This window comes from Castor canadensis, chromosome 16 (assembly GCF_047511655.1).
Source record: "Castor canadensis chromosome 16, mCasCan1.hap1v2, whole genome shotgun sequence".
Classification (NCBI taxonomy): domain Eukaryota; kingdom Metazoa; phylum Chordata; class Mammalia; order Rodentia; family Castoridae; genus Castor; species Castor canadensis.
This window is the reverse complement of record NC_133401.1, coordinates 28,687,431-28,715,266: the sequence shown is the minus strand read 5'-3', so window position 1 is coordinate 28,715,266 and position 27,836 is coordinate 28,687,431. Positions and strand designations below refer to the sequence as shown.

Genomic DNA, 27,836 nt, shown 5'->3' with positions numbered 1-27,836 from the left:
TAATGATTGCTAGGCAGGTGCTCTATACTTGAGCTACTCCCCTAGCACTTTTTGATAGGGTATTTTTTGAGATAGGTTCTCTCAAATTATTTGGGCTGAATTTGAAATGCAATCCTCCTCATATCTCCCCCCTGCAGAGCTGTAAGATTACAGGTGTGAGAAACCGACATCCAGCTCTGCTATCTTTAGTTATTCTCTGTATATAAAACCAACATCTGCCAATGGTACACTTAATTACAGAATGAGGTGTTGCTGGACACTAGAACCTACAACAAATCCATTAAAATCTTTAACTTTCTGTTCTGACACCAGAAAAGCCTAATTAATCAAGAGATCCAGATACCACCCACATTCCCAATTCTTCACCAACCACACTGCTCTTTCCACCATTGAACATTACGTGGACCTTTGCAGTACACTCTGACCTAGACTTCCTATTACCTCATTCACACCACACAGTTTGTTGACCTGCTAAGACCAGGGACAGATCCTCTTCCCTCTGTGACAACTTCTCATTCCTCCCATCATCTCCACAATAAAATCTTAACTTTATACAGAGTCATTCCAAACCCATCTGCCACACCCACATTCTCACCTCCCATGATAAAAATGCCCTGTGGTCCCTAGAAATAATTCAGCTTCACCACTCTGAGTTTACATTCTGACATCTGTGCCTGGGATAACCTTTCATGCTTCATTCCACTAGTAGCAAGCAATGCAAGTCTCTGTGCCTTACACAGTGTCACTGTAATTGACTGAGTGTTTTTCATAGTCCCTAGGCTCAAAGGCTAAAGGGGTGACTGAGGAGTCCCAGACATAATCCAGAGATAGTGTATAAGATCAGGGTGAGGGAGGAACTAGATTATCCTCCACTGAGTGCCAAGTAGGTGTTTAGGGGCCACAAGCTCTTGTGTAGACAAGGAAGTCTGTGTAGTGTGACAGGTAGATGATCAAAAGGGCCTCCACAGGCTCAGTCCACCCTGGAGCCAGGAGTCCTGGATCATGGAAATATCTGAGCCTCATTCCTTAGTGCTGACTCTGGAATGCTCTGAGATACTGCATAGGAACCTACTTCCCTGTACATCAGTGCCATCATCTGCCTTCTTTTAAGTGGGAGCAAAACTTTTCGAAGTTTTGGAATACTTTGAAAAGCCTAATGTAGACCTGGTACTTCTGTTCACAATACACCATGGCAGTGCACTGAAAATAAAAGTAAAATGCCTCAACTGACAAGCATGTTCCAATTCACTCAATGGGACTTTACACACTGCAGTCCCTCTATCTGGAACACTCTCCAGTACCTGAGAAAACTTTGGTTTAAACTGATGTCCTCAATATGTGGTCCTCACCAACTTGAAGAGAAAGCCCTAAAATTTGGTGACAATGTAAGGTACATCACCAGGCCCTATACTCAAGTGCATTGATATAGTGGGTCCCTGACTATGTGACCCAATACCAAGCCAGTTCCCTCAGCATGGCAGCTCTAAGGAGACACTACAGGTGGTCCAGGACACTCTACCACTGCTGTATGGTGCAGATAACCTCTCCTGTGGGATCTTGACCTCATGCCACTTCTTGGTGAACATAGTTCCAAAAATCTGCCTAGCACACTGACCAAAAACTGCTACAATACCTGACATTAGAGGGACACCAGAAGACCAACCTAAAACAAGCCATACAATATGGACAAGACCCTTTTTAGACAGCTCATTGATGCAATCACATCAAATGAGGGCTGATAGCATCCTGGGCACCACAGCTCTTGTGTGCACTGTCCTTTCCTGAGCATATGGACAGGAATTGAGGGGCACTGGAAATGGCAATGGAGCCCTACAGTAAGGGTAAGACTTTCTTTTCTTAAAAGAGTCAAACAGATTTCTGGGAAGTTCTGTACAAATGGGTACCCCAAGTTAAGAGTATCATACTGGATGCTCCAAGAAGCTGAAGATATCATTTCAGATGCTCCTAGAGGCTACTGATTTCAAAAGTCACACCATGCATAGATTCATTCAATACAATGTGCATGCCTCCTACATGGAAGGCAAGTAAACACTATGTACTGATCTTCCCGCACTATTGACTGAAGAGCTGGAGTGACACTGGGGCATTTCATAGGGTTCTTAAGAAAGAAGAAAGAAGACTCTGGTCCAGGGGAGGTCCTCCCATCCAGGCTGCTCCTGAGGGTGTCACCTTTGGCTCAGTTTCAGGGCTTCCACAGGCCTACAGGTACAGATCCCAAAGGCAGCCCCACCTTCTTACAGATTCTCCTCCACCAGCAGGCAAAGCTGTCATGAAGGCTTTGGGGTGAGTTAAAATCTTGAGGCCTGCTCATGAGTTACTACTATGTCATAGTTATGGATCATGTGGAGTTATGGATCATCTGGTAGTGGAAAGCAGAGCTGGTAAATGTCCTCAATCTTTTACTCTTAGTTTGTCTTTGGTTGTGAGGTGTGATTCTTACACACAACAGATTGTTGGATCTTGCATTTTAACCCAATCTGATGACCTGTGTCTTTTGATTGAAGAGTTAAGTCCATTTCCATTTAGGGTTATGATATATAATAAGTGTGAACTGTAAGGATGTTAATATGCTTTTGAATCCAGGTGTTCAATTCCTGTGCCACACTGCCAGGAGCATTTCATGCTAGCACTATTCCAAGTATTTGCAATGTCCAGCAATCCCATGTTGACTACACTATTTTCATCCTCATGCTGGGTGTTATCATTTAGTTCCATAATACCTCCAAAGGCCCATGTACTCATGGCTTGTTCTGTAGAAATGTCCTGTTATTAATTGGTGGCATTGTGGACCTTAGACTATGCGTATCTTTCTATAATATTGAGAAATCATGTCTCTCAAAATTGCTTAAAATTATGTGATTTAATGTAAAACATAAGGCGTAAGTTCATACTATACAGAGACAATGTCTTAAAAAGTGACTACTCCTCATATGACTTCTGACTTCAAAAAATATGAAAGCCTCCAGGTCACAAATTAGGCCCACAAAGTCTTCTTTCCTTTCATGGGTGGTCTGTGGCAGTCATCCACATTACACAAAACCTTTAACAGAAACAATCATCTACCATCATACACTACTGAGGCACATATGGTTGAGGATTTCAAACTGTCCATCACTACATATACAGAGACTAATTCTATGTAATGTAACCGAATTCAGTTAGAAGGACAACCAACATTAAAAGTGGATGCAAAAAATAATGCCTTTATTACTGCCCAAACCCTAGCAATTTCAGGCAGACAGTTACCAATTACAGACTTGATGGTAAAAATATCAAATACAAGTGTCATATGATACCAAAATAGTCCAAGAAGCTAAGCCTTCCTTGCAAGCCTCTAGTTAATCAGAACTATGTGTGGTCACAATGGTTTCATAACATAGCAAGATCACACAGCAAACAGAATAAAGTTGCCCAAAGGATTTGCAACAGAAGAAACATGCATGTCTTCCTGGCCTTAGCATGACATGGTAGTTTTTTGTTATGTTTTGTTTTTTCCCCTGAAGTTCATGGTGGTAGAAGTAAATGGCATCTCTAAAATAGTGCGGAAATTATTTCCTTCTGGTCAAGCCCTTGCAGAGTCCAGAACTTGAAGAACTCTTACAATGCTCACCAAATATACAAACTCCTAGGGCCATACTGCAGTGTGGCCTCTCTGGTGTACAGTAAAGGCACAACTTAGCTTAAAGGATTGCCCACATTTTCTACACTCATAAGGCCTTTCTCCAGTGTGGCCTCTCTGCTGTACAATAAAGGAATTTCTATATTTAAAGGATTTCCCACACTCCCTCACTCATAAGGCCTTTTTCCACTGTGGAATCTCTGATCCTGACTAAGTGAGCATGCATAATGGAAATTTTTATCCCACTTCCTATGCTCATAAAGATTTTTTTCTATTGTGGACTCTCAGGTTATAAAAAGCTATACTTTTATGGCTGGAAGCTTTGCTGCAGTTAACCAGCTTGTAATAACTTTAGCCATGGTGAAATGTGTCCTCAAACACAACACTCCTTTGTCTCTCACCATTAGGAATGACCCGGGGCAGCAGAAGGTCAAAAGATCCTGGGAAATCCTTCCAAAGGTCATCACAATTCAACCATTTCCCCAACACAAATAATTCACAGATCTTCTCAAATTAAGTCCTATTCACATCCCTCTTCAAGGGGTTCTCTGCAGTGTGGTGCTTGTGGGGAAGGCTTGCACATGAACTAGTGTTATACAGCTTTTGCACAAAAGGAGCAGTCAGGTGCAAAACGCCTTTCAAGAAAAGTCCACAGATATCACAGGGGTGATTCTTCTGGTTGGATGAACATCCCTTCAGACTCATCAAGTGTGATACCTTTTCCGGACAAACACCGTGCATCGATTCCTGTTTATCTCTTACTCTATGTCAACAACCTAGTATCAGAGAAAAGATGATGAAACACACAGGTAGACACTGTGGGAACAGAGCCATAAGACTGAAAATGTCCAACAGATTATTAAATTTTTGGGGGGGTGCTGGGGATGAACACAAGACTGCATGTGGGAGGCATGCACTGTATCACCAATCTACACACCCCACACAATAAGAATCATTTCAGGTTGTGGAAGCAGGGCTCAATTTGCAGAAAGGGTGCCTTCACACAACTGGGCCTCTTAAGATTCAGTAGAATCTTGCAAACATCACCAGAAACATGAGAGGAAGATGAGCTGGAGGACAGGCAGGAGAGGCAAACATCCTCGGGCACTTAAACTTCATGGTACACTTATCCACGAAATGCCACGAGATCTACCCAACTCATCACACAATCTTATTCAGTAAAAACTTGCCAGTTGGTGAAAAGTTCATGCTGTATTGAAGACTTCTTGAGTCAATGTCGGACAAAACAACTCCAACTACATTTGGGTAGCATTTAAAGATATATACACACCTTAAAATATATTAGTGTTGGTCACTGTTGTGGAACAGTGCTAGTGCAAACTGCATTGCAGCAAGGACACTAAAGCTATAAAACAGTTTTTCTCATCTGATAGGAAAACATCTGAGATGTCATCACCTCCACCAGGTGCCCCTCAATTGCACTGAGCATTTCTGGGATCATCTTTCCGTGTCCTCTGATGTACCAACCAGGATTTTTCCAACACCCCACTTGTACAGTGTGGGAGAGGTGCACAACCAACTCTGTAGAGGCAGGGCTGGTGAGCTACCAGGAAACACCCTGGGAAACTCAGCACACAAGAAACTAGAGGAAAGAAAAACAATATTACAAACAAGACTGGAAGGAGCTCTGGCAGAATAACCCATGGGCCATGTGGACACTGATCATGACAATACCTGCTGATTCTCAGACAGAGACTGTAATGAAATGTCAGGAAGAAGTGGACAGAACAAAGCATATAGACCTAAGCAGTCACCCAGTAATGGACCCTTAATCAAGGCAACACCTATGAAACTGACTGACACATCTTCCTCCCAAATCTGTTCTTGTACTCATTACAGAAACAGTCGTTAGGGCAGCTTAGGGAAGTGCACGGGGCTCAGATGTAGCAATCACAACACACCCATGAAAAAGGTGGGAAAGTTAACCAAGACCAGCAACTAGCAGTGAATAGGCAAAGTTGGTTCTGGGAAAAAGAAGATGTGGAAAGAACACAGTGTGATGTACTTACCTATGGAGGTTATAAGTGCAAAGTTCTCCAGCATCACATGGAGGTACAGGTGACTATGAGCTGCACTAAGGAACTCCCATTCCTCCTGGGGAAAGGAAATGCTCACATCCTCAAAGGTTGCACAGCCCTGACATGGTTAGGACAGAACATTTATAATCAGCTTCTATCCTAAGAGTCATTTCAGGTTGAGCCAACCCATTCCCCTATATCCATCATCCTCTTTTTACCCTGTGTGCCACCCTCACCAACTCAGAGTGGATATCAGGCACCAAGCTCCTGACATGAAGTCTCTCCTCTATTTACATTTGATCAATATTTCCTCCAACAGCACTAACGCAGGTGAGCAGGGACACACTATCCAGCACCTGAGACTGGCAGGCGGGGCTGCATGGACTCATGTCAGATAACTGTACAAGTGTCTCTAGATGTTACTGCTCAGAGATAAACAAATTTAGGCTCACCTTTCAGCTTCATGCCACAAAGAGAAGTCCACAGGACCAGCATTTCTCATGCTCCATCCATGTAGACATCACTTTTTGAACCACACTTTTCAAACACCCAGATATTTCAACGCTCTACCACCATAATATAGGTACTTTTCTGCCTTCCCTATTCACCTCACATACAGTATCCTCAGTGTGTTTTGAACAATAGGACAGTTGTGCCGAATGACAGAGGCAAGCCACACACTACTGTGAAGGCTTCATTGCCTATGTATCAAACTTTGCCACTAAGAACTGTCTTTGATTGCCAGACTCCCTTGACTCTCACCACTAATAGTGTACTTGATATCTCTCACCAGTTCACAACATCCTCACCTGCTATCCTCCATTCCAAACCCTGTCCCAGTTGTCATACATCAATCTATGCCACTATTAACTTTCTTTGATTTGACCAAGTCCCGTGCCCCTCACAACTAAGCCCAAGTCAGGACAGACCACCCTGCAGGAACCTTATGTTTACCTCTTTAGCTGGGAATCTGGCCACCAAGCCAAACCTGGAGATAGTTTTAGGGCCTTAACTATGAGCCTCTAGATGTATTCTTGCCCACAGTTCCCTGCCTTCTGCTCTAAGCTGCCACCATCCTTCTAAGGTAATCTAACACTGCTTCCCTTCCCCATCTTTCACGGTCAACTATCTCCTTCCTTACTATCCTCTCAGAGGTTCCTCTTGGACCACACATGGGTCCTCTAAATTTAAGCACATCTGTCTGTTACTCATTCAAACAACAGATTCAAGGGCCAGAAAATTCTTGGTCTCCTCAGAGAAAGAATTCTCTGTTGGTATAATTTCTCTTGCTTTGGTTTTTAATTTCATTTCATTATAACCTGGTAAGAATCAAGAAGTTATTTCTTTTTGTTGTTGTTGTTAAATGTAATATCTTGTGAATGTCTGTTCAATCTATTTGATCTATGGAGCACTCTAAATCTGAACTTTCTTTTGTGATTTGTTTCTTTGTATGATAATATACTGACGAGTGTGGTATTAAAGTCAAACATCTGTTCCTTTATGCCCAGTAGTATTTATTTTAGGAAATTGGCTGCACCAACTTTTGGAACATATATATCTATAATTGTTATATATTCCTGATGATAATTTCCCTTTAGTAGTAAGTGTGACCTTCATTACCCATTTTGTGTAATTTGTACATAAAGCCTACTTTGTTAGATATGAAGAAAGCATGCAGGGGTAGCTTTACATGCTGTTTGTAAAGGAGCTCACAACATATATTCAGCTTGCAGCTGACAAGTTTCTTGGTAAACTGACTTCCAAAAATGAAGCAAAACATCTTAACATTCATTCACTTTGTATTACAGATGTTGGTTTAGAAACTATTTAGAATATTGTCCATCTCTGCAGACATTAATCCACTCAACCATGCAATAGCACAATGAGGTCACTATTGTTATTATTTATATCAATAGATCAGGAAACTGGATCCTAAACAGGTTAAGTACCACATGCCATGTTCCAATGTAATAGTGTAAAGTCTAAGTATGGTAGTATGTTCTCAAATCCAGGTGTTCAATTCCTGTGCCACATTGCCAGGGAGCATTTGATGCAAAAAGTATACCCAGAATCAATATTCATAATGTTCAGCAATCCCATGTTGACTACAACATTTGAATCCTCATGCTTAGTATAGTTTAGTTTTATAACCAGGCACCAGTGGCTCATGCTTATAATCCTAGCTACTCAGGAGGAAGAGATCAGGAGGATCACTGTTCAAAGCCAGCTCAAGCAAATAGTTCTCAAGACCTTATCTCAAAATAGGGCTAGTGGAGTGGCTCAAGGTAAAGGCCCTGATTTCAAGCCTCAGTACTGTAATAATAATAATAATAATAGTTTAGTTTTATAATGCTCTCCAAAGATCCACGTACTCATGGCTTATTCTGCATAGTGGTCCTATTGGGGGGTGATGGAATCATGGACCTTCAACCATACAGGACTTTCTGTTATCTTGGAAAATGATTTCTCTCAAAACTGTTTGGGATTATGTGACATCTGATGTGGAAAAAGAAGGCATTAATTCATGTATTCAGAGTCAATGCAGCCCAGCATAAAAAGTGACCTCAGATGACATCTGACCTCATAAAATAAGGAAGCTGTCAGATCACAAATGAGGATGAGAGAGTCCTCATTTCTTTCATGGGTGGTTGCTGGCCACCATTCATATTAGGCAAAATCTGTAACAGAAACTGCCCTCTGCTGTTCTGCAGTGCCTACTGAGGCACATATGGTTGAGGACCCCCAAAATTTTCCATCGCCTGTTATCCATACAGCCTAATTCTATGTAATGTGACTAAATACAAAACAAGATTAAAAGTTGATGCAAAAAATAATGCATTTATCAGTGTACAAAGCTGAGCAACATGAAGCAGAGTATTACCAGTTAGTGACTTGAGACTAGAAATATCAATTATGGGTGTCATATGAGATCAAAACCTTCTATGAAGAAGCTCAGTCTCCTTGAAAGACTCCAGCTGAATCAGCACTGACTTCATTATGCTGTAATGGTATTGTAACAGTAAGATCACTCACCAAATACAATAAAGTTGCCATAATGGCTCAGGCTACTCAAGATTTCCCTGAGGAAATGAAGCAGAAGAGACAAATATGGACTCTCTGGTGCTGAGCAAGTGAGTAGTCTTCATGGAAGTTTTTCTCACACTTCCAATGCTAAAGAAGATTTTTCCCATTGTCAAATCTCAGGTTATCAAAAGTCCCATTTTTTGGCTGGAAAGTTTGCTTCAGTTTACCAACCTGTAATAACTTTTTCCATGGTCAAATGTCTCCTAAAATCAGGATCATTTTTGCCTCTCACCATTAGGAATGACCTAGGGCCATGAAGGGCAAAAAGCTGGGAAATATTTCCAAAGGTCATTACATTGGACCATTTCCCTGACATGAAAAATTCACAGCTCTTCTCAAACGAAGTCCTGTCCATGTCCTACTTCAAGGGATTCTCTGCAGTGTGATGCTTCTGAGGAAGGCTTGCACATGCTGCAGCCATGTACAGCCTTTGCACAATTGGAGAAGTCAGATGCAAAATGTCTTTCAAGATGGCAACACAGCTATGCAGCTGACAAGCAGTTAAGAACCAGAATACACAGGGAGCTCAAAAAATTAACCTCTCAAAGAACTTACAACCCACTGAATAAATGCCATGGACTGAACAGACAATTCTCACAAAGAAGAACTACAAATGGCCAATAAACATATGAAGAAATGTTCATCATCCTTGGCCATGAAGGAAATGCAAATCAAAACTACATTGGGACTCCACCTTACCCTAGTCAAAGTGGATATCATCAATAACACAAACAACAACAAATCCTGGTGAGGATGTAGGGGAAAAGGAAAATTTCTACACTGTTGGTAGGAATGGAAATTACTGCTACCACTATGGAAAGCAACATGGAGATCCCTCAAAAACTAAAAATAGCACTACCACACAATTCAGTGATATCACGCCTAGGCACATATCCAAAGGAATGTGTTTCAGAATATGTTAGAGCCACTTGCACACCCATTTTATTGCAGTACCATTTACAATACCCAAGCTTTGGAAGCAGCCCAGATGCTCCACAACTGATGAATGGATTAAGAAAATGTGGTATACATACACATGGAGTTTTAGTTAGCCATAAAGAACAATAAGATTATCTTGTTTGAAGGTAAATGAATGGAACTGGAGAACTTCATGTTAAGTAAAATAAGCCAGGCTCAAACTATGAGCCTGTTTTCCTAATATGTAGAAGCTAGACATATGAGTTAAATGTATATAGATACATATATCATCATATGTATATATGCATATATATGTAGGAGGAGAGAGAACAAAATTGTATTAGTAAGTTTGTATAAGGGGACCACAGGAAGTGGGAGAGGTAAAGAAAATGTTAAAGACAGAAAAATATTGAAACAATCCATCTATATACGAACATAATATAATGCACTGCACTATACTTTATTGACTATTAGGGGTGTACGGTGACAGAGAATGAGCAATTAATTGTGGGGGCCATTAATTTGATTAAAGCATGATGTAATATAGGCCTGAAGTACCAAGGCAAAATTCCCTTGGACTATAACTATTCTTTAAAAAAATGAAGGACAGGCAGGAAAAATAGGTCTTTTCTAGGGGTGGTTACAGGTAGGAGATAGGTTAGGACAAGGAAAGGGTAAACAAGGTTGAATATGGTAGATGTACTTTGTATCCATATATGAAAAAAGAAGAATGAAACATGTTGAAATTGTTCTAAGAGATGGGAGAGAGAGGGAGATTGATGGAGGTGGTGAATCCAACTAAGATATATTCTAAGCACATGTGTAAATATCACAATGTATTCCCCAGTGCAACTGTTATATGATTTTGAAAAAACTGCACACAGATGCCACATAGGTGAGCCTTCAGGGTGGATGGACTTGCATTTCAGTCATGAAGTGTGACACCTCTTCCACATACTTGTATGCATGCCTCTTTATCACTTACTCTAGTTCTACAAACTAACATCAGAGAAAGATGAATTGCACGGAGACACGGTGGGAATGGGGCCAAGTCACAAGATTGAAAAAGTACCTAGATTTCTTTTGTTTTGGTAGTGCCAGGATCAACACAGGACTTGCAAGGAAAGGCTTATTCTGTATCACCGATATACACCACCTGTACCATGAGACTACTGTCAGGATGTGGAAACAGGGCTTAATTTGCAGAAGGGGTTGCTTCACATAACTGGGACTCTAAAGACCCACTAGAATCCTGCAAACATCATTAATAATCTGACATGAAGTTGAACTAGAGGACAGGGAGGAGTGGCAGAAAGCCTTCAGGCAATGTGACTTCATGGTACTATGATTCAGGAAATGCCATGAAAACCGACACTCTCCACAGTATCGTATTCAGTAAAAACTTGCCAGTTGATGATCAGAATATGCTGTGTGAAAAAATGCCTGAGTCTTGATCAAGGAAAACAAACTCAAACTGCATTTGGGCAATATTTAAAGTTATGTTCACACCTGAAATCATATTAGGTGTGGGTTACTCTTGGAGAACAGTGCAGAGGGCACAGTGACTTGCAAATAGGATACTAAAGACATAAGATAATTTCCTCATCTGATAGGAAAACAACCCAGATGTCAGGTACTCCACCAGGTGCCCCTGAATTGGACTGAAAATTTCTGAGATCATCTTTTCATGTCTACCTGAGAAAGCAATTAGGATTTTCCCAGCATCTTACCTGCACAGTTTAGGACAAGTACACAAACCCTCTCCCTGCAGAGTGGCCTTGCTCTCATCATCTCCAAGAAAATCTTAGTTTTCTATAGAGCTATTGTGCCACCCTCATGTGTGCAGCTCCCATGTAAAAAATACCCTGTGGTCCAGAAAACAGTTCATCCTCCTCACTGCATTTGCACATTCTGACATCTGTGCCTGCGATAACCTTTCACCTCTCATTCCACTAGTTGCAAGCATGCCAGCCACTGCGCCTTACACAGTGTGACTGGAATTGCAACTTTGGACTCGCACATAATCCAGAGACAGTGTGTGAGGTCAGGGTGAGGGAAGGCCTAGAACATCATCCACTCAGTTCCAAACACAGGTTTACAGGCAAAGTTATCGTATAGACAAGGAAGTCTGTGTTGCAAGGTCTTTGGTCCATCCCAGAGGAAAAGGGACAACTTGGGGTTTTGGTCTACTGGCCGCACATGCGTAGCAATCTGTTTTGTTTAGCATGCAGAAGGAATAGTTGATTCATTCAAACATTTGCTTCCCCTTAACCCAGCTCAATGGCTATAGTTTGTCTTAAGTCTTTGACCTCTACTATAGTTACTGCTGTTTGATTACGGTGGAGTTTGGGAGATAACTCCCTGGGGTGCTCACTTTATTTGAGTGTAGTGGGTTCATCCTATTTCAGCATTATGCATTGCTGTCTCAGTAGTGAACAGCACTGGTATGGTCACTCCCAAGGTGGCTCAAGATTTTCTCTGCTCCCTGTTTTGACCATGATGTAATCCCCAGGCTGAGGTGGGTGTGCTGAGAACTCGAGTGGTGGGGCCTGAGTCACCAGTCCTTGATGCCTAAGGAATGCCAAGACTGAGGGAAGACCAAGTAAAAGTTTTGGAAGAACTGGTCTTTGGTTCCAAAGGATGGGAGGCCCGAGGGCTGTCCTAAGTAAGGTAACCCATGTAACTTCTCATAAGGAGAATCTCCTATATCTTTTTAGTGAGCTGAGTGATCCTAAGCCAGGCAAGGGGTAGGCAATTAGTCCAGGTCTCTAGAACTGGCCTCTAGGACTGATTGGTTTAATTGTCTCTTTAAGGTCTGGTTCATCCTTTCAACTCTTCCTGAAGAAGATGGGTGCCATGGGGTGTGATATTCCCATCTTGTTAATTCCTTAATTATATGGGCTGTGAAGTGGCTCCCATTATCTGAATCTAAATTTTCAACAAGTCCAAATCGAGGAATTATGTTATCTAAAAGCACTTTAACCACTCCTTTTGCAGTGGCACTTGATAAAAGAATAGCCTCAATCAAATGGGTTAGATGGTCCACTATGACCAGTAAATATTTCAAATTGTCTACCTGAGGTAACTGCATGTAATCCACCTGAATACTCTGGAAGGGCCATAATTCTGGACTTCTTCCTCCCAGAAGTTGTCCTCTCGGAGCCTGCTTATTAATTTTTCTGCAAGTTAAACAGCTCTTAATAATCTGCTTTACCAAGGTATAAATTCCTGGGTATACATAAACCCTGAGAATAGCATCACACATGGCTTGGGTTCCCCAATGGCTTCCCCAATGTAATTGAGTCATTATTTGTCTCATAAAGGGCTTAGAAAGCACTTCTTTTCCATCTGGAAGAAGCCATTTCCCTTCTGGGGTTTGGGAAGTGCCCAATTTCTCTAGTTGGACCCTCTCTGAGGGAGTGAAAATGGGGTTCACAGCTGGCGCCTGGATAATAGGGGTGAGATGTAACATTTGGACTTCTGAAAGAACAGCAGCCTCCTTCACAGCCTTATCAGCCAAATTGTTTCCTTGAGCCTCCAGGGAGCCACCCCATTGTTGAAGGAATATTGCAATTCCTTCAGGAAGCATGAGATTCTTGAGCAGTTTAACCATCAATTCCTTGCGGATTAGATCCTGTCCTTTGCTGTTAATTAATCCCCTTTCTGCCCATATCTTCCAAAAGGTGTGTACCACCCCACATGTGTACTTAGAATCTGTATAGATGGTTCCTCCCTTATCTTTAAGAACTTTAGGGCCTGATTAATGCAAGCAATTCACAGGCCTGGGCTGACCAGTTATTAGGTAATCTTCCTGACTCAGTAACTTTTAATTTCTCTCCATCCACCCCTGAATACCTGTTGTGTCTTTTTCCCTGGATCGTTTGAGAGGAACTATCTACAAACAATTTGTATCTATCCAAAAAGGAAGTCTCTCTGAGATCCGGTCTGACCTTAGTCTGACAGTCAATAATATCTAAGCGACAATGTTCCATTGGCTCTTGTGTTTTCCTCCTAATAGAAACTCAGCTGGATTTAGAAAATTCTCAGCTGGGCACCAGTGGCTCACACCTGTAATCCTAGCTACTCAGGAGGCAGAACTCTGGAGCATCACCATTAGATGCCAGCCTGGCAAATATCTCAAAAACACCCATCACACACAAAAAAGAGCTGGTGGAGTGGCTCAAGGTGCAGGCCCTCAGAGAAAGTCTGTGCCTAGAGGGAGGAAATGAATGGCACCATAGGTGGAGTAGGGCCAAGGATGTTTCAAATCCATAGGTGGTTCTTCAAGGCTGAGGTTGACGTTAGAACAGACTCAAGGCAGCAAGGCATGTAGACTAGGATGGGAGGCCGCTGGTGGCATTGGGGACTGGCAGAGCACTGGAATCATTTTATATCATATTTCTATGTTCTTTGTAGTCTGGATGCCTGGTGTAGGAACATAAGGTATATTCTAGGAAGTGGGCAGTGGGTAGAAGTGCCTAGGGATGTGGGGTTTTGTGACAGAGTGATGCAATCACTTGCAGGAATGTGGAATGATCTCCCCAGCATCCGGGCATTGAGTATATGAATAAAGGATAACATAACATTGGACTCTAATGCAGGTGTGGTCTGGGTTCCCGTGGAATAGCTCGTGAGCCTCCACTGAGTTTGGATGTTAGATTCTGAGTTTAGATGATGTCTTTCTCAGCATCTCATTGCTGGTGTGTAACAACACAGCAATCAATGCTAACATTAGTTGAGAGCAAGCATTTGTGGCACTGGAATTTTTTATCCCCTGTGAGCTAGAGAGGATGGAATGAGGAGAGCAGGGGATGAATGAGTGGAGCAGTGAACTTGGAGTCCTAGGAAAGAAGGTGATTGTAGATTAAACTTCCCACAAGAAGCTCTTGGCCTTTCTATAGGGAGAGTATTGGTCTCCTAACTCTGCACTGATCCATAACAGTAGCAGTTATTCATGAGCAAACCTGAACTCTTCTCTGTGCATAGTCTTCATGACAACCTTGTCTGCTGGTGGAGGAGCCTCAGTTGGAAGGTGTAGCTGCCTATATGATTTGGTCCCTGTAGGCCTGTTGATGTCTTGAAAATATAAACAAATGTGACACCCTCAGGACCAATCTGGAGGGCAGAATCTCCACCTGGTCTTGGATCATCCCTCCTGTTCCTAATCAACTCTATAAAGTGCCCCAGTGTCATTCCAGCTCTTCAATCAAAAGTATATGAAGATCAGTACATAGAGTTCATTTGCCTTCCAGTAGAAAGCATGCACACTGTCTGGATGAAATCTATGCATGGTGTCTCCTATTGGCTCAGTAGCATTTATGAGCAGCTGAAAAGGTATCTTCAGTTTCCCAAAGAATCAGATCTTGCTTCTCATTAATGATACATCTCTAACATTTGTGTGAGCAGCTATAGACAAAACATCCCAGAAATCTGCTAGAGGCTCCTTCAAGATAAAAAAAAAAAGTCCCACCCTTATCGTAGATTCCCACTATGATTTCTACTGACTCTTGATTCCTAAGTATTCTAAGACAAGGACACTGTAGTCCAGACTTGTGGTACCTAGATTTATATGGGTTCCTGGTGAAATGATTGCACCAGTGAGCTTTCTGAAAAGGGTTATTTCCATGATTGGATGGCTAGTTATAAGTGGGACTTCCTGTATCCCTCTTCTGTCAGATATTTTAGCAGTTTGGGGTCAGTCTCCTAAACAGATTTTTGGAACTGTGTTGTCCACCATGAAGTGGTATGGGAATAGGTCCCAGAGGAGAGGCTGTCTCCACAACACAGCAGTGGTAGAGTGCCCTGGCCTAAGTGTAGAGTCTGATGGCAGCTGTCATGTTGAGGGACCTAGTTTGGGATTGGGACACATAGTTAAGTACAGAAACTGAATATAGGGCCTGGTGAGGTATCTGCCATTGTCACCAAATTTCAGGTCACTATGTTCCCAATGGAGAGGATCTTGTGTGTAAGGACATCAATTTAAGTGCAAGTTTTTTGAGGTGCTAGAGATTGTTCCTTGGACCACTGTGTGAAAATTTCTATTGAGGGAGTTTGCAACATGTTCATCGGTTGACACATTTTACCCTTATTTTCAGGGTACCAGGAACCATGGAGTATTGCCAACAGAAGTAGTACCAGGTCTACAAAGTTTTCCAAATGCTGCTCCCAATTTAAGAGGCAGGAAGGCAGACTATGACGTTGAAGGCCAGGGAAGCTGATTCTTGTGCAGTGTCTCAGAGCAGGCAAGAGTTAGCACTGAGGACTGAGGCTCAGATAATTCCATGATTCAGATCTCCTGGCTCCAGGATTGACTGAGTCTGTGAATATCTTTTTGGTCATCTACTTGTCATGCATCAGAGACTTCCTTGTATTTAGAAAACCTGGTGCCCCTAAACATGTGACTGGCACTGAGTGGACGAAGTTCTAGTCCCTCACTTGCCCTGACCTCACACCCTGTGTCTGGATTATGTCTGGGACTTTTCTGCCACTCTTTTAGCCCTTGAACCTAGGGACTCTGAAAAACCCTGAGTACAAGGTTGTAATTCCAGGCACACTGTGTAAGGCACGGTGGCTTGCAGTACTTGCAACTAGTGGAATGTGAGGTAAAGGTCATCCCAGGCCTGGACGTTAGAATGCAAATGCAAGATTGTGAGGCTGAACAGATTCAGGGGACCACAGGGTATTTTCTAATGGGAACTGTGAATGCAGGTGTGGCCCATGGCCTGGAATGGCTTGATAGAAAGTTAAGTTTTTCTTGTGAAGATGATGGGATGTTAACATCAGGGTTTTTCAGGTTGCTTTTTCTCTTTTTTTTTTTGGTGACACTGGATTTGAACTGCCTCTACCACTTGAAGCACACCTTTATCTCAGGTGTAGGGATTAACTTCATTATCCTTTCCAAAGACACTGGCCTTTTTGAAAAATTGTGCTAAAATGAGATTTTCAGATTTTAAGGGTAAAGAAAATGTGAACGTTAGGGTGACTCTAAGATTTCTGGATTTTTTAGCAGTTGAAATAAAAACATCTGTTGTAGGAACAATTTTAGTGGAGATATCAACAAATTGGATTTTCACCATGTTAGGAGTATGAATGTTTCAGTAAGCATTAATAGAAACATGAAGAGGACAGGCGTCCATACACGTGTTGTACTCGGGAGGAAATTTCTGAATGAGACATGCAAAAGGTGGTAGCCCTGGTTTGCCTTGCGGTTTTTCTGTGCCTCTGTGGATTGTAGTACAAAAGGGAATCCTAATCATGGGATGATTGTACTCTTACCAACCTTGAAAGATGAGGCTGATCTGTCTTTCAAGTACAACCACTGGATGGGGGTGGTGTCCATCACAAAAACAGGGGTGTGATAGATGGTCTGACAGGTTATCAGTGCTTTCAAAGGATGAGAGCCTTGAGATGGAATCAGAGGCCTAGAATAACTGTTGTGAGTTGACACTTTTAAGCACAGATAGTTCTTTTATTCACTCAGCTACAGGCTTGGTGAAATTTTGTTATAACCCCTGAGATTCTGAGAAGTTTCAGGTTGCCTACATTTAGGGGTCCAAGTTACTACCTAAGAGAGTCACTTGTCTGTGGTGAAAGATGACTGGAACAGGGTTTGCAATGATGGATAGCAGGTGAGGATGTTGTGACTGGTGAGAGACATCAAGTACACCATTAGTTTTGTGGGACATGGAAATCTGGGAATCAATGACAGTTCTTAATGGAAAAGTAGGAGCACAAGCATCATAACCTTAAGAGTACTGTGTGGGTTGCTTCTGACAGTGGGCATAACTGTGTCCAATTTGCACCAAGCACTCTGTGGACATTGTGTACTGAGGTGAATCAGGAGGGCAGAGAAGCAGCTATATTTTTGGACTAGAGGGTAGAAATAGGTGGAGGATTGTGTGTGAGAAAGGTATGGTCTAAAACATGATGTGCACCTGGAAAAAGCATGTGAAATGCTGATCCTGTGGACTTGTTGGTGACATGAAGCTGAAAGGTGAGCCCAGATTAGGTTATCTCTGGGCAGTAATATCTGGAGGACACTTGTGCAATTGACTGACATGAATGTATACTGTATGCCAATTCCAGGAGTTAGATTTTGTCTCCCTCCTCAACTAAATTTGTGCTGTTGGAGGAAACAGTGATCAAATATGCATGGAGGAGAGACTGTGCCTTAGGAGCACCAGCATCTGGTATCCACTCTGAGGTGGTGAGGGTGGCACATGGAGTAAACAGAGGATGGATGTAGGGGAACTGGTTATGTCAACGTGGAGTCACTCCTAGGAGAAAAGCTGATCATAGATGTTCTGTTCTAACCATGGCAGGCCTGTGTGACCTTTGAGGATGTGGCCATTTCCTTCCCTCAGGAGGAATGGGAGTCCCTTAATGCAGCTCAGAGGCACCTATACCTCCATGTGATGCTGGAGAACTTTGCACTTGTAACCTCCATAGGTAAGTCCATCACACTCACCCAAACTCTGGTCTTTGCTCATCTTCTTTTTCTCAGAAGCAGCTGTCTCTTCAGTGCTAGGTGTTGGGCTATGTTAACTTACCCACTTTTTTGTGGGTGTGTTGTGGTTTTTACAGCTGAGTTGTGTGCACTTCCCTAAGCTCCCAAACAGCTGCTGTTATAATGAGTACAAGTACAGATTTGGCAGGAAGGTTTTTGCTTAGTCCCTGCTCCCTGATTGGATACCTGCTTTAGGTCCATATGTCTAATTGTGCCTCTTTTTGCTGACATTTCATTACACTTGTCTGCATGATTATCACCAGGCCTTGTCATGATCTTGGCCACTGTACTATTCTGTCAGTCCCCTTCCAGTCTTCTTTATAGTATCGGTTGTTTTCCTCAGTCTCCTGAGTACTGAGTAGATCAGGGCAACTGCTGATTTGTTATGTGCCCCATATCTCTAGAAAGTTTATGTACCTCTCCTAAACTGCGAGTGGGGTGCTCAAAAAATCCTGGTTGCTATATCAGATAGACATGGAAACATGATCTCAGAAGTGTCTGGTCCAATTTAAGGGATACCTGATGGAGGTCATGACATCTGGGCTATTTCTATTTGATGACAAAACTATCTTATGTCTTTAGTGTTCTACATGCAATGCACTGTGCTTTCTGCATTGTTCTCCAAGTGACCTACACCTAATATGTTTTGAGTTATAAACATATCCTTACATGTTGTCTATATGTGGTTTGAGCTTTTGGCACAACATGACTCAGGCTTTTTTTTTTTTCAAATTTTTTTATTCATTAGCATATTATGCATTCTGACATTTACAAGAGTGGTTATAGTATATCTTAGTTAGATTCAAAGCCCTCCATCTTTCTCCTTTTTCCCCCTCTCCCACTTTTTGTAGAGATGTTCCAACAGCCCTTATTGTTTCATTTTCATATAATATCAGGTAGTCTTTTAAAAAATTTTTATACACAATTATTATTATACTGGGGGCAAATTGTAACATTTACAAAAGTGCCTATTCAGACAGTCTTTTATACAGCATTCACTTTTTACCAGCTGAAAATGTTTTATTGAATAAGATTGTGAGGTGAGCCAAGCGCTGCTGGCTCACGCCTGTAATCTTAACTACTCAGGAGGCAGAGATCAGGAGGATCAAGGTTCAAAGCCAGCCTGGGCAAATGACAAATAGTTCCCAAGACCCTCTCTAGAAAAAATCCAACACAAAAAAAGGGCTGATAGAGTGGCTCAAGGTGTAGGCACTGAGATCAAGACCCAGTACCACAAAAAACAAAAAAAGATTGTGTGGTGATTTGGGGAGATTTTGTTGTATTTCATGGATAATACTACCATCAGGTGGCAGTGCCTGGAAGAGTTTTGCTGCTTGACCCAGTCCTCCATGTCATCTCCTGTCCTGTGTTGTTTGCAAGATTACACTGTTTAGAAACCAGTTGTGTGAAGCAACCCCTTAGGCAAATTGAGTCATGCTTCCACATTCTGATAACATTCCTATAGTACGGGATGTGTACATCCATGATACAGTGCATTTCTGCCACCTTCAAGCCCTACATTTATCCTGATCAGAACCAATATTAAAATCTTGAATACAAATATGAACAGCAATCATGTGTCTTGTCCCTGATCTTAGTGGAAAGCGTCCAGTATTTCTCCATGAAGTATGAGTGAATGGTAGTAGAGGTAAATGTCATCTTTAATATAGTGCAGAAATGATTTCACTCTGGCCAAGGCCCTGCAGACTCCAGAATAAGGAGAACTCTTATAATCCTCGCCACATGTACAAGAACTTGCTGGTATACAACAAGGTCACTTCTTTTATAGGACTTCCCACATTCTCTACTCTCGTAAGGTCTTTCTTTGCTTTAGAAACTCTGGTGATCACCAAGTATGTGGAAATTTTTCTCTCACTTCCTATGCTCATGAAGATTTTCTCCACTGTAGACTCTTGGGCTATAAAAAGCTATGTTTTTATGGTTGAAAGCTTTGCTGGAATTAACCAACTTATAATAACTTTTTCCATGGTGAAATGTATCCTCAAACTCAACATTGTTTGGTCTCTCACCATTAGGAATGAACTGAAGTTGCAGGTCAAAAAGAGTTAGGAAATCTATCCAAACGTCAATACAATTGAACCAAAAAAAAAAAAAAATTCACAGTTCTTCTCAAATGGACTCCTGAGTGTGTCTTCTTCAAGGGGTTCCCTGCAGTATGATGCTTCTGGGGAATGCTCATGCATGCTCTAGTCTGCACGATGGAGCAGCCAGGTGCAAAATGCCTTTCAAGACAGGGCCACAGATGTCACAGTAGTGAGACTTCTGAGTGGATGGCCCTGCCTTTGGAGTCATCAAGAGTGACACCTCTTTTAGACAAACACTGTGCAATGATGCCTCCTTATCACCTATTCAATGTCTACAACCTAAAATCAGAGAAATGATGATAAAATGCATCATAGACACTAGTGGAGCAGAGCCAAGCCATAAGACTGAAAATGTCCAAAAGAATATTAAATTTTTGTGGTGCGCTGGGAATGAACACAAGAACAGTACATGGTAGGTGTGCACTTTATTACCAATCTACACACCCCACACCATAAGAATCATTTCAGGATGTGGAAGCAGGCCTCAATTTGCAGAAGAGGTGGCTTCACAGAACTGGGGTTCTAAAGATCCAGTAGAATCTTGCAAATATCACCAGAAACAGGAGAGGAATTTGAGCTAGAGGACAGGGAGGAATGGCAAACAGCTTCAGGCACTGCCTCTTCATGGTGATATTATCCATGAAATCTACCTAACTCACCACACAATCTCATTCAATAAAAACTTCCCAGTTGGTGACAAGTGCATACTGTATTAAAGAATGCTTGAGTCAATGTTGGACAAAACAATTCCAACTGTATTTTCATAATATTTAAGGATATATTCACACATCAAAATGTATTAGTGTTAGTGAGTGTTGGAGAATAATCCTAGTGTACAGAAGATTGCAGCAAGCACACTAAAGCCATTAGACAGTTTCCTATTCTAATAGGAAAACAGCCCAGATGTCATGGCCTCCACCAGGTACCTGTCAACTGCACTGAGCATTTTGGAGATCATCTTTCCATGTTCATCTGCTATACCAACCAGGATTTTTCCACTACCCCACTTGCACACTTTAGGAGAGGAACACAACCAACTACCCAGATTCTGGGCAGGTAGATTCAAGGTCAAGGTCAAGAGCTAGGCACTAGACCATAGAACAGAAGCTGGAGACAGCTTTAGGGACTCAACTCTGAGCCCAGTTCCCTGCCTTCTTCTCCAAGATGCCACCATTATTTCTAGGTAATCTAACACTGCTCCCCTCCCCGCTTCCTTCATGGCTCTTTCTCCTTCATCACTGTCCTCTCAGAGGTTCCCTCTTGGATCACACATGGGTCTTCCAAATTCATGCACATTTATTACCCCATTCAAAGCTCCAGTTTGTGGGCCAGATTTTTGGTCTTCTCAAAGAATCCTGCATATTTGCATAGTTTCTCTATTAGTTTTTAATTTCATTCCATATACTTTGGTAGCAATTAAGATATTATTTCAATTTTTGGTTTTGTTTTTCTTTTTGTTAAATATTGCTTTAATGCCTAAAATATGATCTGCTTTGGAGGAAGCTGCTGGGAAGAATGGGTAATCTGCAGCTGTGAGTGGAATGTCTTGCGGATGTCTATTAAGCTCATTTGATCTAAGGAGCAGTGTGAATCTGTAGTTTCCTTTGTGATTTCTTTGTATGGTCAATCTATTATTTTATCTGCTACTCTCTGTTCCTTTATGTCCAGTAGTGTTTATTTTAGAAAATTGGGTACACCAACTTTTGGTACATATTTACAACTGTTACATATTCTTTATGAAAAATTTCTCTTTAGTAATGTGTGACCCACATTACCCCCTTGTACAATTTGGACATGAAGTCTACTATGTCAGATGTAAAAAAAGCAAGCAGGAATAGCTTTCCATGCTCTTTGTAAAGGAGCTCACAACATTTTTTCAGTTTGCATCTGACAAGTTTCTTGGTCAAGTGCCTCCCTAAAATGAGGTGAAACATCTTAACATTTATTAACTGTGCATTACAGATGTCAGCTTCAGCCCTATTTAGAACATTTGTCCATCTATGCAGCTATTAATCCATTTTCAACCATACAATAACACAAAAGGCCATTACTGCCATTATTTATCACCTAGAAGAGGACAGTGGGGCCTAAACAGGTAAAATATCACATGCCATATTGCAATCTAATGAGTGTAAACTCTAAGGATGGTAATATGCTCTCAAATCCAGGTGTTCAATTCCTGTGCTACACTGCCAGGGAGCATTTGATGCTAGCACTATTCCAAGTATTTGTAATGTTCAGCAATCCCATGTTGACTACACTGTTTGCATTCTCATGCTTGGTGGTATAGTTTAGTTTCATAATGTCTTCCAAAGGCCCATGTGCTCAGCTTGTTCTGCAGAGTTGTCCTATTATTAATTATGGACCTTAGACTATACAGATCTTTCTATAATCTTGGAAAATGATGTCTCTCAAAATTGCTTGGGATTATGTGACATCTGATGTAAAACATAAGGCATAAATTCATACTATTCAGAGACAATGCACCCTGAACTAAAAAGTGGCCACTCCTCAGATGACCTCTGACCTCAATAAATATGGAAGAATCCAGGTCACAAATTAGGACAAGAAAATCTTTCTTTCCTTTCCTTTCATTGGTGGTCTTTGGCATCCACATTACACAAAATCTCTATCAGAAACTACCATCTGCCATTATACACTGCTTACTGAGGCACGTATGGATGAAGGTTCCAAACAACTGTCCATTATCTCACATAAAGAGAATAACTCTATGTAATGTGACCCCATTCAGTTAAAGATTAAAGGTAGATTCAAAAAGTAATGCCTTTATTACTGCAAAAACCTGGGTATTCTGTCAGACAGTTACCACTTAGAGAACTGAAATACAAATATCAACTACAAGTGTCATATGAGACCAAAATCATCCATGAAGAAGGTAAGCCTTCCTTGCAAACCTCCAGTTAATCAGAACTGAGTACATTTGGTCATAATGGCATCGTAACATGGCAAGATCACAGAGCCAACAGAATAAAGTTGCCTTAATGGTTTAGAATACTCAAGATTTCCTAAAGGAAAGAGAACAGAAAACACATGCATTCCTTGCTTTAGTATGTCATGGTCATTTGGTTTTCCATCAAAGTGCATAGTGGTAGACGTAAATGGCATATCCAAGATAGTACAGAAATTATTTCCATCTGGCCCTGTGGAGTCCAAAACATGCAGAACAACTCTAATAATGCTTACCAAATGTACAAACTCCTAACACCTTTCTGCAGTGTGGCCTCGCTGGTGTATAATAAGGTCATTTCTTCTCTTAAAGGACTTCCCACATTCTCTGCACTCATACGGCCTTTCTCCAGTGTGGCTCCTCTGGTGTATAATAAGGGACTTTCTATGTTTAAATGATTTCCCACATTCTCTGCACTCATAAGGTCTTTCTTCAGTGTGGATTCACTGGTATACAATAAGGTCTCCTCTTCTCCTACAGCACTTCCCACATTCTTTACACTCATAAGGCCTTTGGCCAGTGTGAAATTTCTTGTGTTTTTCAAGTGTATCACTTTGCATACAGAATCTCTCCCATTCTCTACACTCACGAGGCCTTTCTCCAATGTGGACTTTCTGGTGTGCAAAAAGGGCATCTGTTCGTTTAAAGGATTTCCCACATTCTGTACACTCACAAGGCTTTTCTCCACTGTGGACTCTCTGGTGTTGACCAAGTCAGCACTCATCATGGATGTTTTTCTCACACTTCCTAAGTGCATGAAGATTTTTTCCACTGTAGACTCTCAGGTTATAAAAAACTGTATTTTTATGGCTGGAAGCCTTGCTGCAGTTAACCAACTTGTAATAACTTTTTCTACGGTGAAATGTGTCCTTAAATGCAACACTGTTTGGTCTCTCACCATTAGGAACAACATGCAGCAGCAGAGGGTAAAAAAAAGCTGGGAAATCCTTCCAAAGGTCATTACAATTCAACCATTTCCCTGACATAAAAAGTTCACAGCTCTTCTCAAATGAAGTCCTGTCCATGTCTCACTTCAAGGGATCCTCTGCAGTGTGATCCTTCTGGGAAAGGCTTGCATATGCTCTAATCACGTACAGCTTCTGCACAAGTGGAGCAGCCAGGTGCGAAATGTCTTTTGAGACACGGTCGCAGATGTAACAGGTGAGTCTTCTGGGTGGATAGACCTGCCTTTGGAGTCATCAAGTGTAACACCTCTTCCCAACACTGTGCATCAATGCCTCCTTATCACCTACTTGATGTCCACAACCTAAAATCAGAGAAATGATGATAAAATGCACCGGTTAACACTAGTGGGAGCAGATTCAAGCTGTAAGACTGAAAATGCCCAAAAGATTATTAAATTTTCTGTAGGTGCTGTGGATGAACAAAAGAACCTCACATAGTAGGTGTGCACTGTATCACCAATCTACACACCACACACCATAAGAATAATTTCAGGATGTGGAAGCAGGCCTCAATTTGCAGAAGGGGTTCACACAAACGGGGCCTCTAAAGACCAGTAGAATATTGCAAACATCATCAGAAATAGGAGAGGAATTTGAGCTGGAGGACAGGGAGGAATGACCAACAATTTCAGGCACTTAAACTTCATGGTACTATAATCCATGAAATGCCATGAAATCTTCCAAACTTACCACACAATCTTACTCAGTAAAACCTTGCCAGTTGGAGACAAGTTGACTGCTTGAGTCAACATAAGGCAAAACAACTCCAGCTGCATTTGGGTAATATTTAAGGCTATACTCACACTTCAAAACACATTAGTTGTGGTCACTGTTGGAGAACAGCGCTAGTGCATAGTGATTGCAGCAAGGACACTAAAGCCACAAGATGGTTTCCTATTCTGATATCAATACCTCCAACATGTGCTCCTCAGTTGCACTGAGCATTTTGGAGATCATCTTTCCATGTCCATCTGATGTATCAAACAGGATTTTTCCAGCACTCCACTTGCACAGTTTAGGAGAGATACACAAACAACTCCATTGATTTGGGGCAGGTAAGCTACAAGCAATGGCCCTGGACAACACAGCACACAAGAAAGCAGAGGAAAAAAAGCACACTAATGCAAAGAAGACTGGAAAGAGTTCTAGAAGAATAGTCCATGGGCCATGTGAACAGTGATCATGACACAGCCTGGTCATTCTCAGACAGAGACTGTAATGAAATGCAAGGTAGAAGGGGCCTGAACAAGGCATATGGACCTAAGCAGTCACCCAGTAATGGAACAAGTAACAGGCAACACTTTTGAAGCTGATTGACAAAGATCTTCCTCCCAAATCTGTACTTGCACTTATTACAGCCTAAGTTGTTAGGGCAGCTTAAAGAAGTGCATAGAGTTCAGATGTAGCAACCACAACACACACAGAGAAAAGTAGGAAAGTTAACCAAGGCTAACAACTAGCAGTGCAGAGGTAAAGTTGGTTCTGGGAAAAAGAAGATGAGCAAAGACCAGTGTGACATACTTACCTATGGAGGTTATAAGTGCAAAGTTCTCCAGCATCACATGGAGGTATGGGCACCTCTGAGCTGCACTAAGAAGCTCCCATTCCTCTTGGGAAAAGGAAATGCTCATATCCTCAAAGGTTGCACAGCCCTGCCATGGTTAGAAAAGAACATCTATGATCAGCTTCTCTCCTACGAGTGATTCCAGGATGAGCCAACCCATTCCTCTACATCCATCCTCTGTTTACCCATGAGCCTTACCACCTCAAAGTGGGTATCAGGTGCCCAGCTCCTAACATGCCATCTATCCTCAATTCATACTTGATCAAAGTTTCTTCCAACAGCCCTAATGCAGGTAAGCAGGGAGACACAATCTAGCACCTAGGACTGGCAGACAGGTTGTATCAATTCATGTCAAACAATCACACCAATGTCCTCTAGATGTTACTGCTTATAGACAACCAAATTTAGGCTCACTTTGAAGCTTCATATCACCAAGTGCAAATCCACAGGACCAGTATTTCCTATGCTCCATCCATGTAGACATCACTTTTTGAACCACAACTCTCTCACACACATTCCCCCACCCATTTCTACCATCTAACAGCATAACATAGGTAGTTCTCTGCCTTCCCTATTCACCTCATCATACAATATCCTCAGTGTGTTTTGCACAAATAAGACTGTTGTGCCCAGTGACACAGGCAAACCTCACATTATTCTGAAGGCTATGTAGTCTGTGCTCCTTGCTTCAAGCTTTACCACTAGAAACTGTCTTTGATTCCCAGACTCCCATGTGCCTCTCCACTAATGGTGTACTTGATGTCTCTCACCAGTCACAATATCCTCACCTGTTATTCTCCATTCCAAACCCTGTCCCAGTCATCTTTAACCATAGGCAACAACTGGCTCTCCTAGGTAACAACTTGGACCCCTAAATTTATGGAACATGAAACTTCTCAGATACAAAATTCTACCAAGCCTGTACCTGAGTAATAAAAGGACTATCTGGTTGCAGTGCCAACTTCTACCAATTAATGTGGGCCTATCATTATAGCTCATGGGCCTCATCCTTTTAAAGTACTGATAAGACCATACTGACTACTAGAATGTACCCAAGGCCTCTTTTCTCACATACCTGTTTTTTGATGGGCTCGACCCTCAGCCAGGTGTGTATTTGAAACCACAATCAGACTAACCATTCAAGGCTGGTAAGGGCACAGTTATCTCATGCTTAGAATTCCCATTCTTACCACAGTCCACAGAAGCACAGATATACCTGAGGGCAAACACTGGCCACCATCTTTGGAATGTTTCCATCAAGAATTTTCTCCAAGTTTCACACCTGTATGGACACCTGCATTCTTCCTGTTTCTATTAATGCTTCCTTGAAACATTCACACTCTTAAGATGGTAAAAATTTAAATATCTTGATATCACCATGAAAATTGTTCCAACAACTGACTTTCTCTTCTCTACTGCTAAGTATTCAGAAACCTTAGATTCATATTTGACATCCACCTTTTTCTTTAACCTCAAAATCAGAAAATCAGGTGCTATCCCCATTTTACAAAAAGGCCAGGTTCTATCACATGATAATGAAGTAAATCCTAATGAAGCAACCTGAGCTGAAGTGTGGTTCAAATCACAGAAGCAGTTCAAACCCAATTAGAGAGAGAGAGAGAGAGAGAAAATAACCTGAAATGACATGATGTGAACTAATCAACTATTTCCTATTTTGTCTCTTAGAAGGAAAGAAACTTTGGGAAGGCCATTCTGCTGTTTTGGTGTTTTGTCTGTGCTTTCTTTAGGTATTCTCTGTATATAAAACCAACTTCTTTAATCCAGTCCACTGGAACACTTACTCCATTTTACAGAATGAAGTATTGCTGGACACTCAAACCTGAAATAAATCAAATTAAAATCTTTAAATGAAATCTTTGTCATTCTGTCCTATAACACTAGAAAGTCCAAATTAGTCAAGTGATCCGGGATCTACACGTTTCCCAATTCTTCAACAACCTCACTGCTAAAAGTACCATCAAACATTACATGGACATTTTCAGTAGCCTCTCTCATCTTCCTATTACCTCACTCACACCCTACAGTC

The 27,836-nt window shown here is 41.6% G+C and overlaps 1 protein-coding gene and 1 long non-coding RNA gene across 17 annotated transcripts in view; both read right to left on the bottom strand.

Annotated features, from left to right (window-relative positions):
* Positions 1 to 3,204: 3,204 nt before the first annotated feature.
* On the bottom strand, positions 3,205 to 5,237 carry LOC141418133 (uncharacterized). Its single transcript, XR_012442794.1, has 2 exons — positions 5,058 to 5,237; positions 3,205 to 4,416 (listed from the first exon to the last, which is right to left on the bottom strand). It is a non-coding gene; the product is annotated as an uncharacterized lncRNA (long non-coding RNA).
* Positions 5,238 to 18,903: 13,666 nt separating this feature from the next.
* LOC109700290 (zinc finger protein interacting with ribonucleoprotein K-like) overlaps positions 18,904 to 27,836 on the bottom strand; it is a 75,251-nt gene continuing 66,318 nt past the window's right edge. For 6 of the 16 annotated variants that reach the window (XR_012442785.1, XR_012442792.1, XR_012442788.1 and 3 more), the window contains 2 exons: positions 25,751 to 25,877; positions 18,904 to 24,527 (listed from right to left, as the gene is read on the bottom strand). Coding sequence is in view for 3 of the 16 variants with exons in the window: in XM_074058453.1 (XP_073914554.1) it covers positions 24,460 to 24,527; positions 25,751 to 25,877 (195 nt within the window). In the remaining 13 variants the exon portion in view is untranslated. Of the gene's footprint in view, positions 24,528 to 25,750; positions 25,878 to 25,987; positions 26,073 to 27,424; positions 27,630 to 27,836 lie in introns of all 16 variants that reach the window. The other 10 variants (XR_012442787.1, XR_012442791.1, XR_012442789.1 and 7 more) reach the window with 3 other exon arrangements.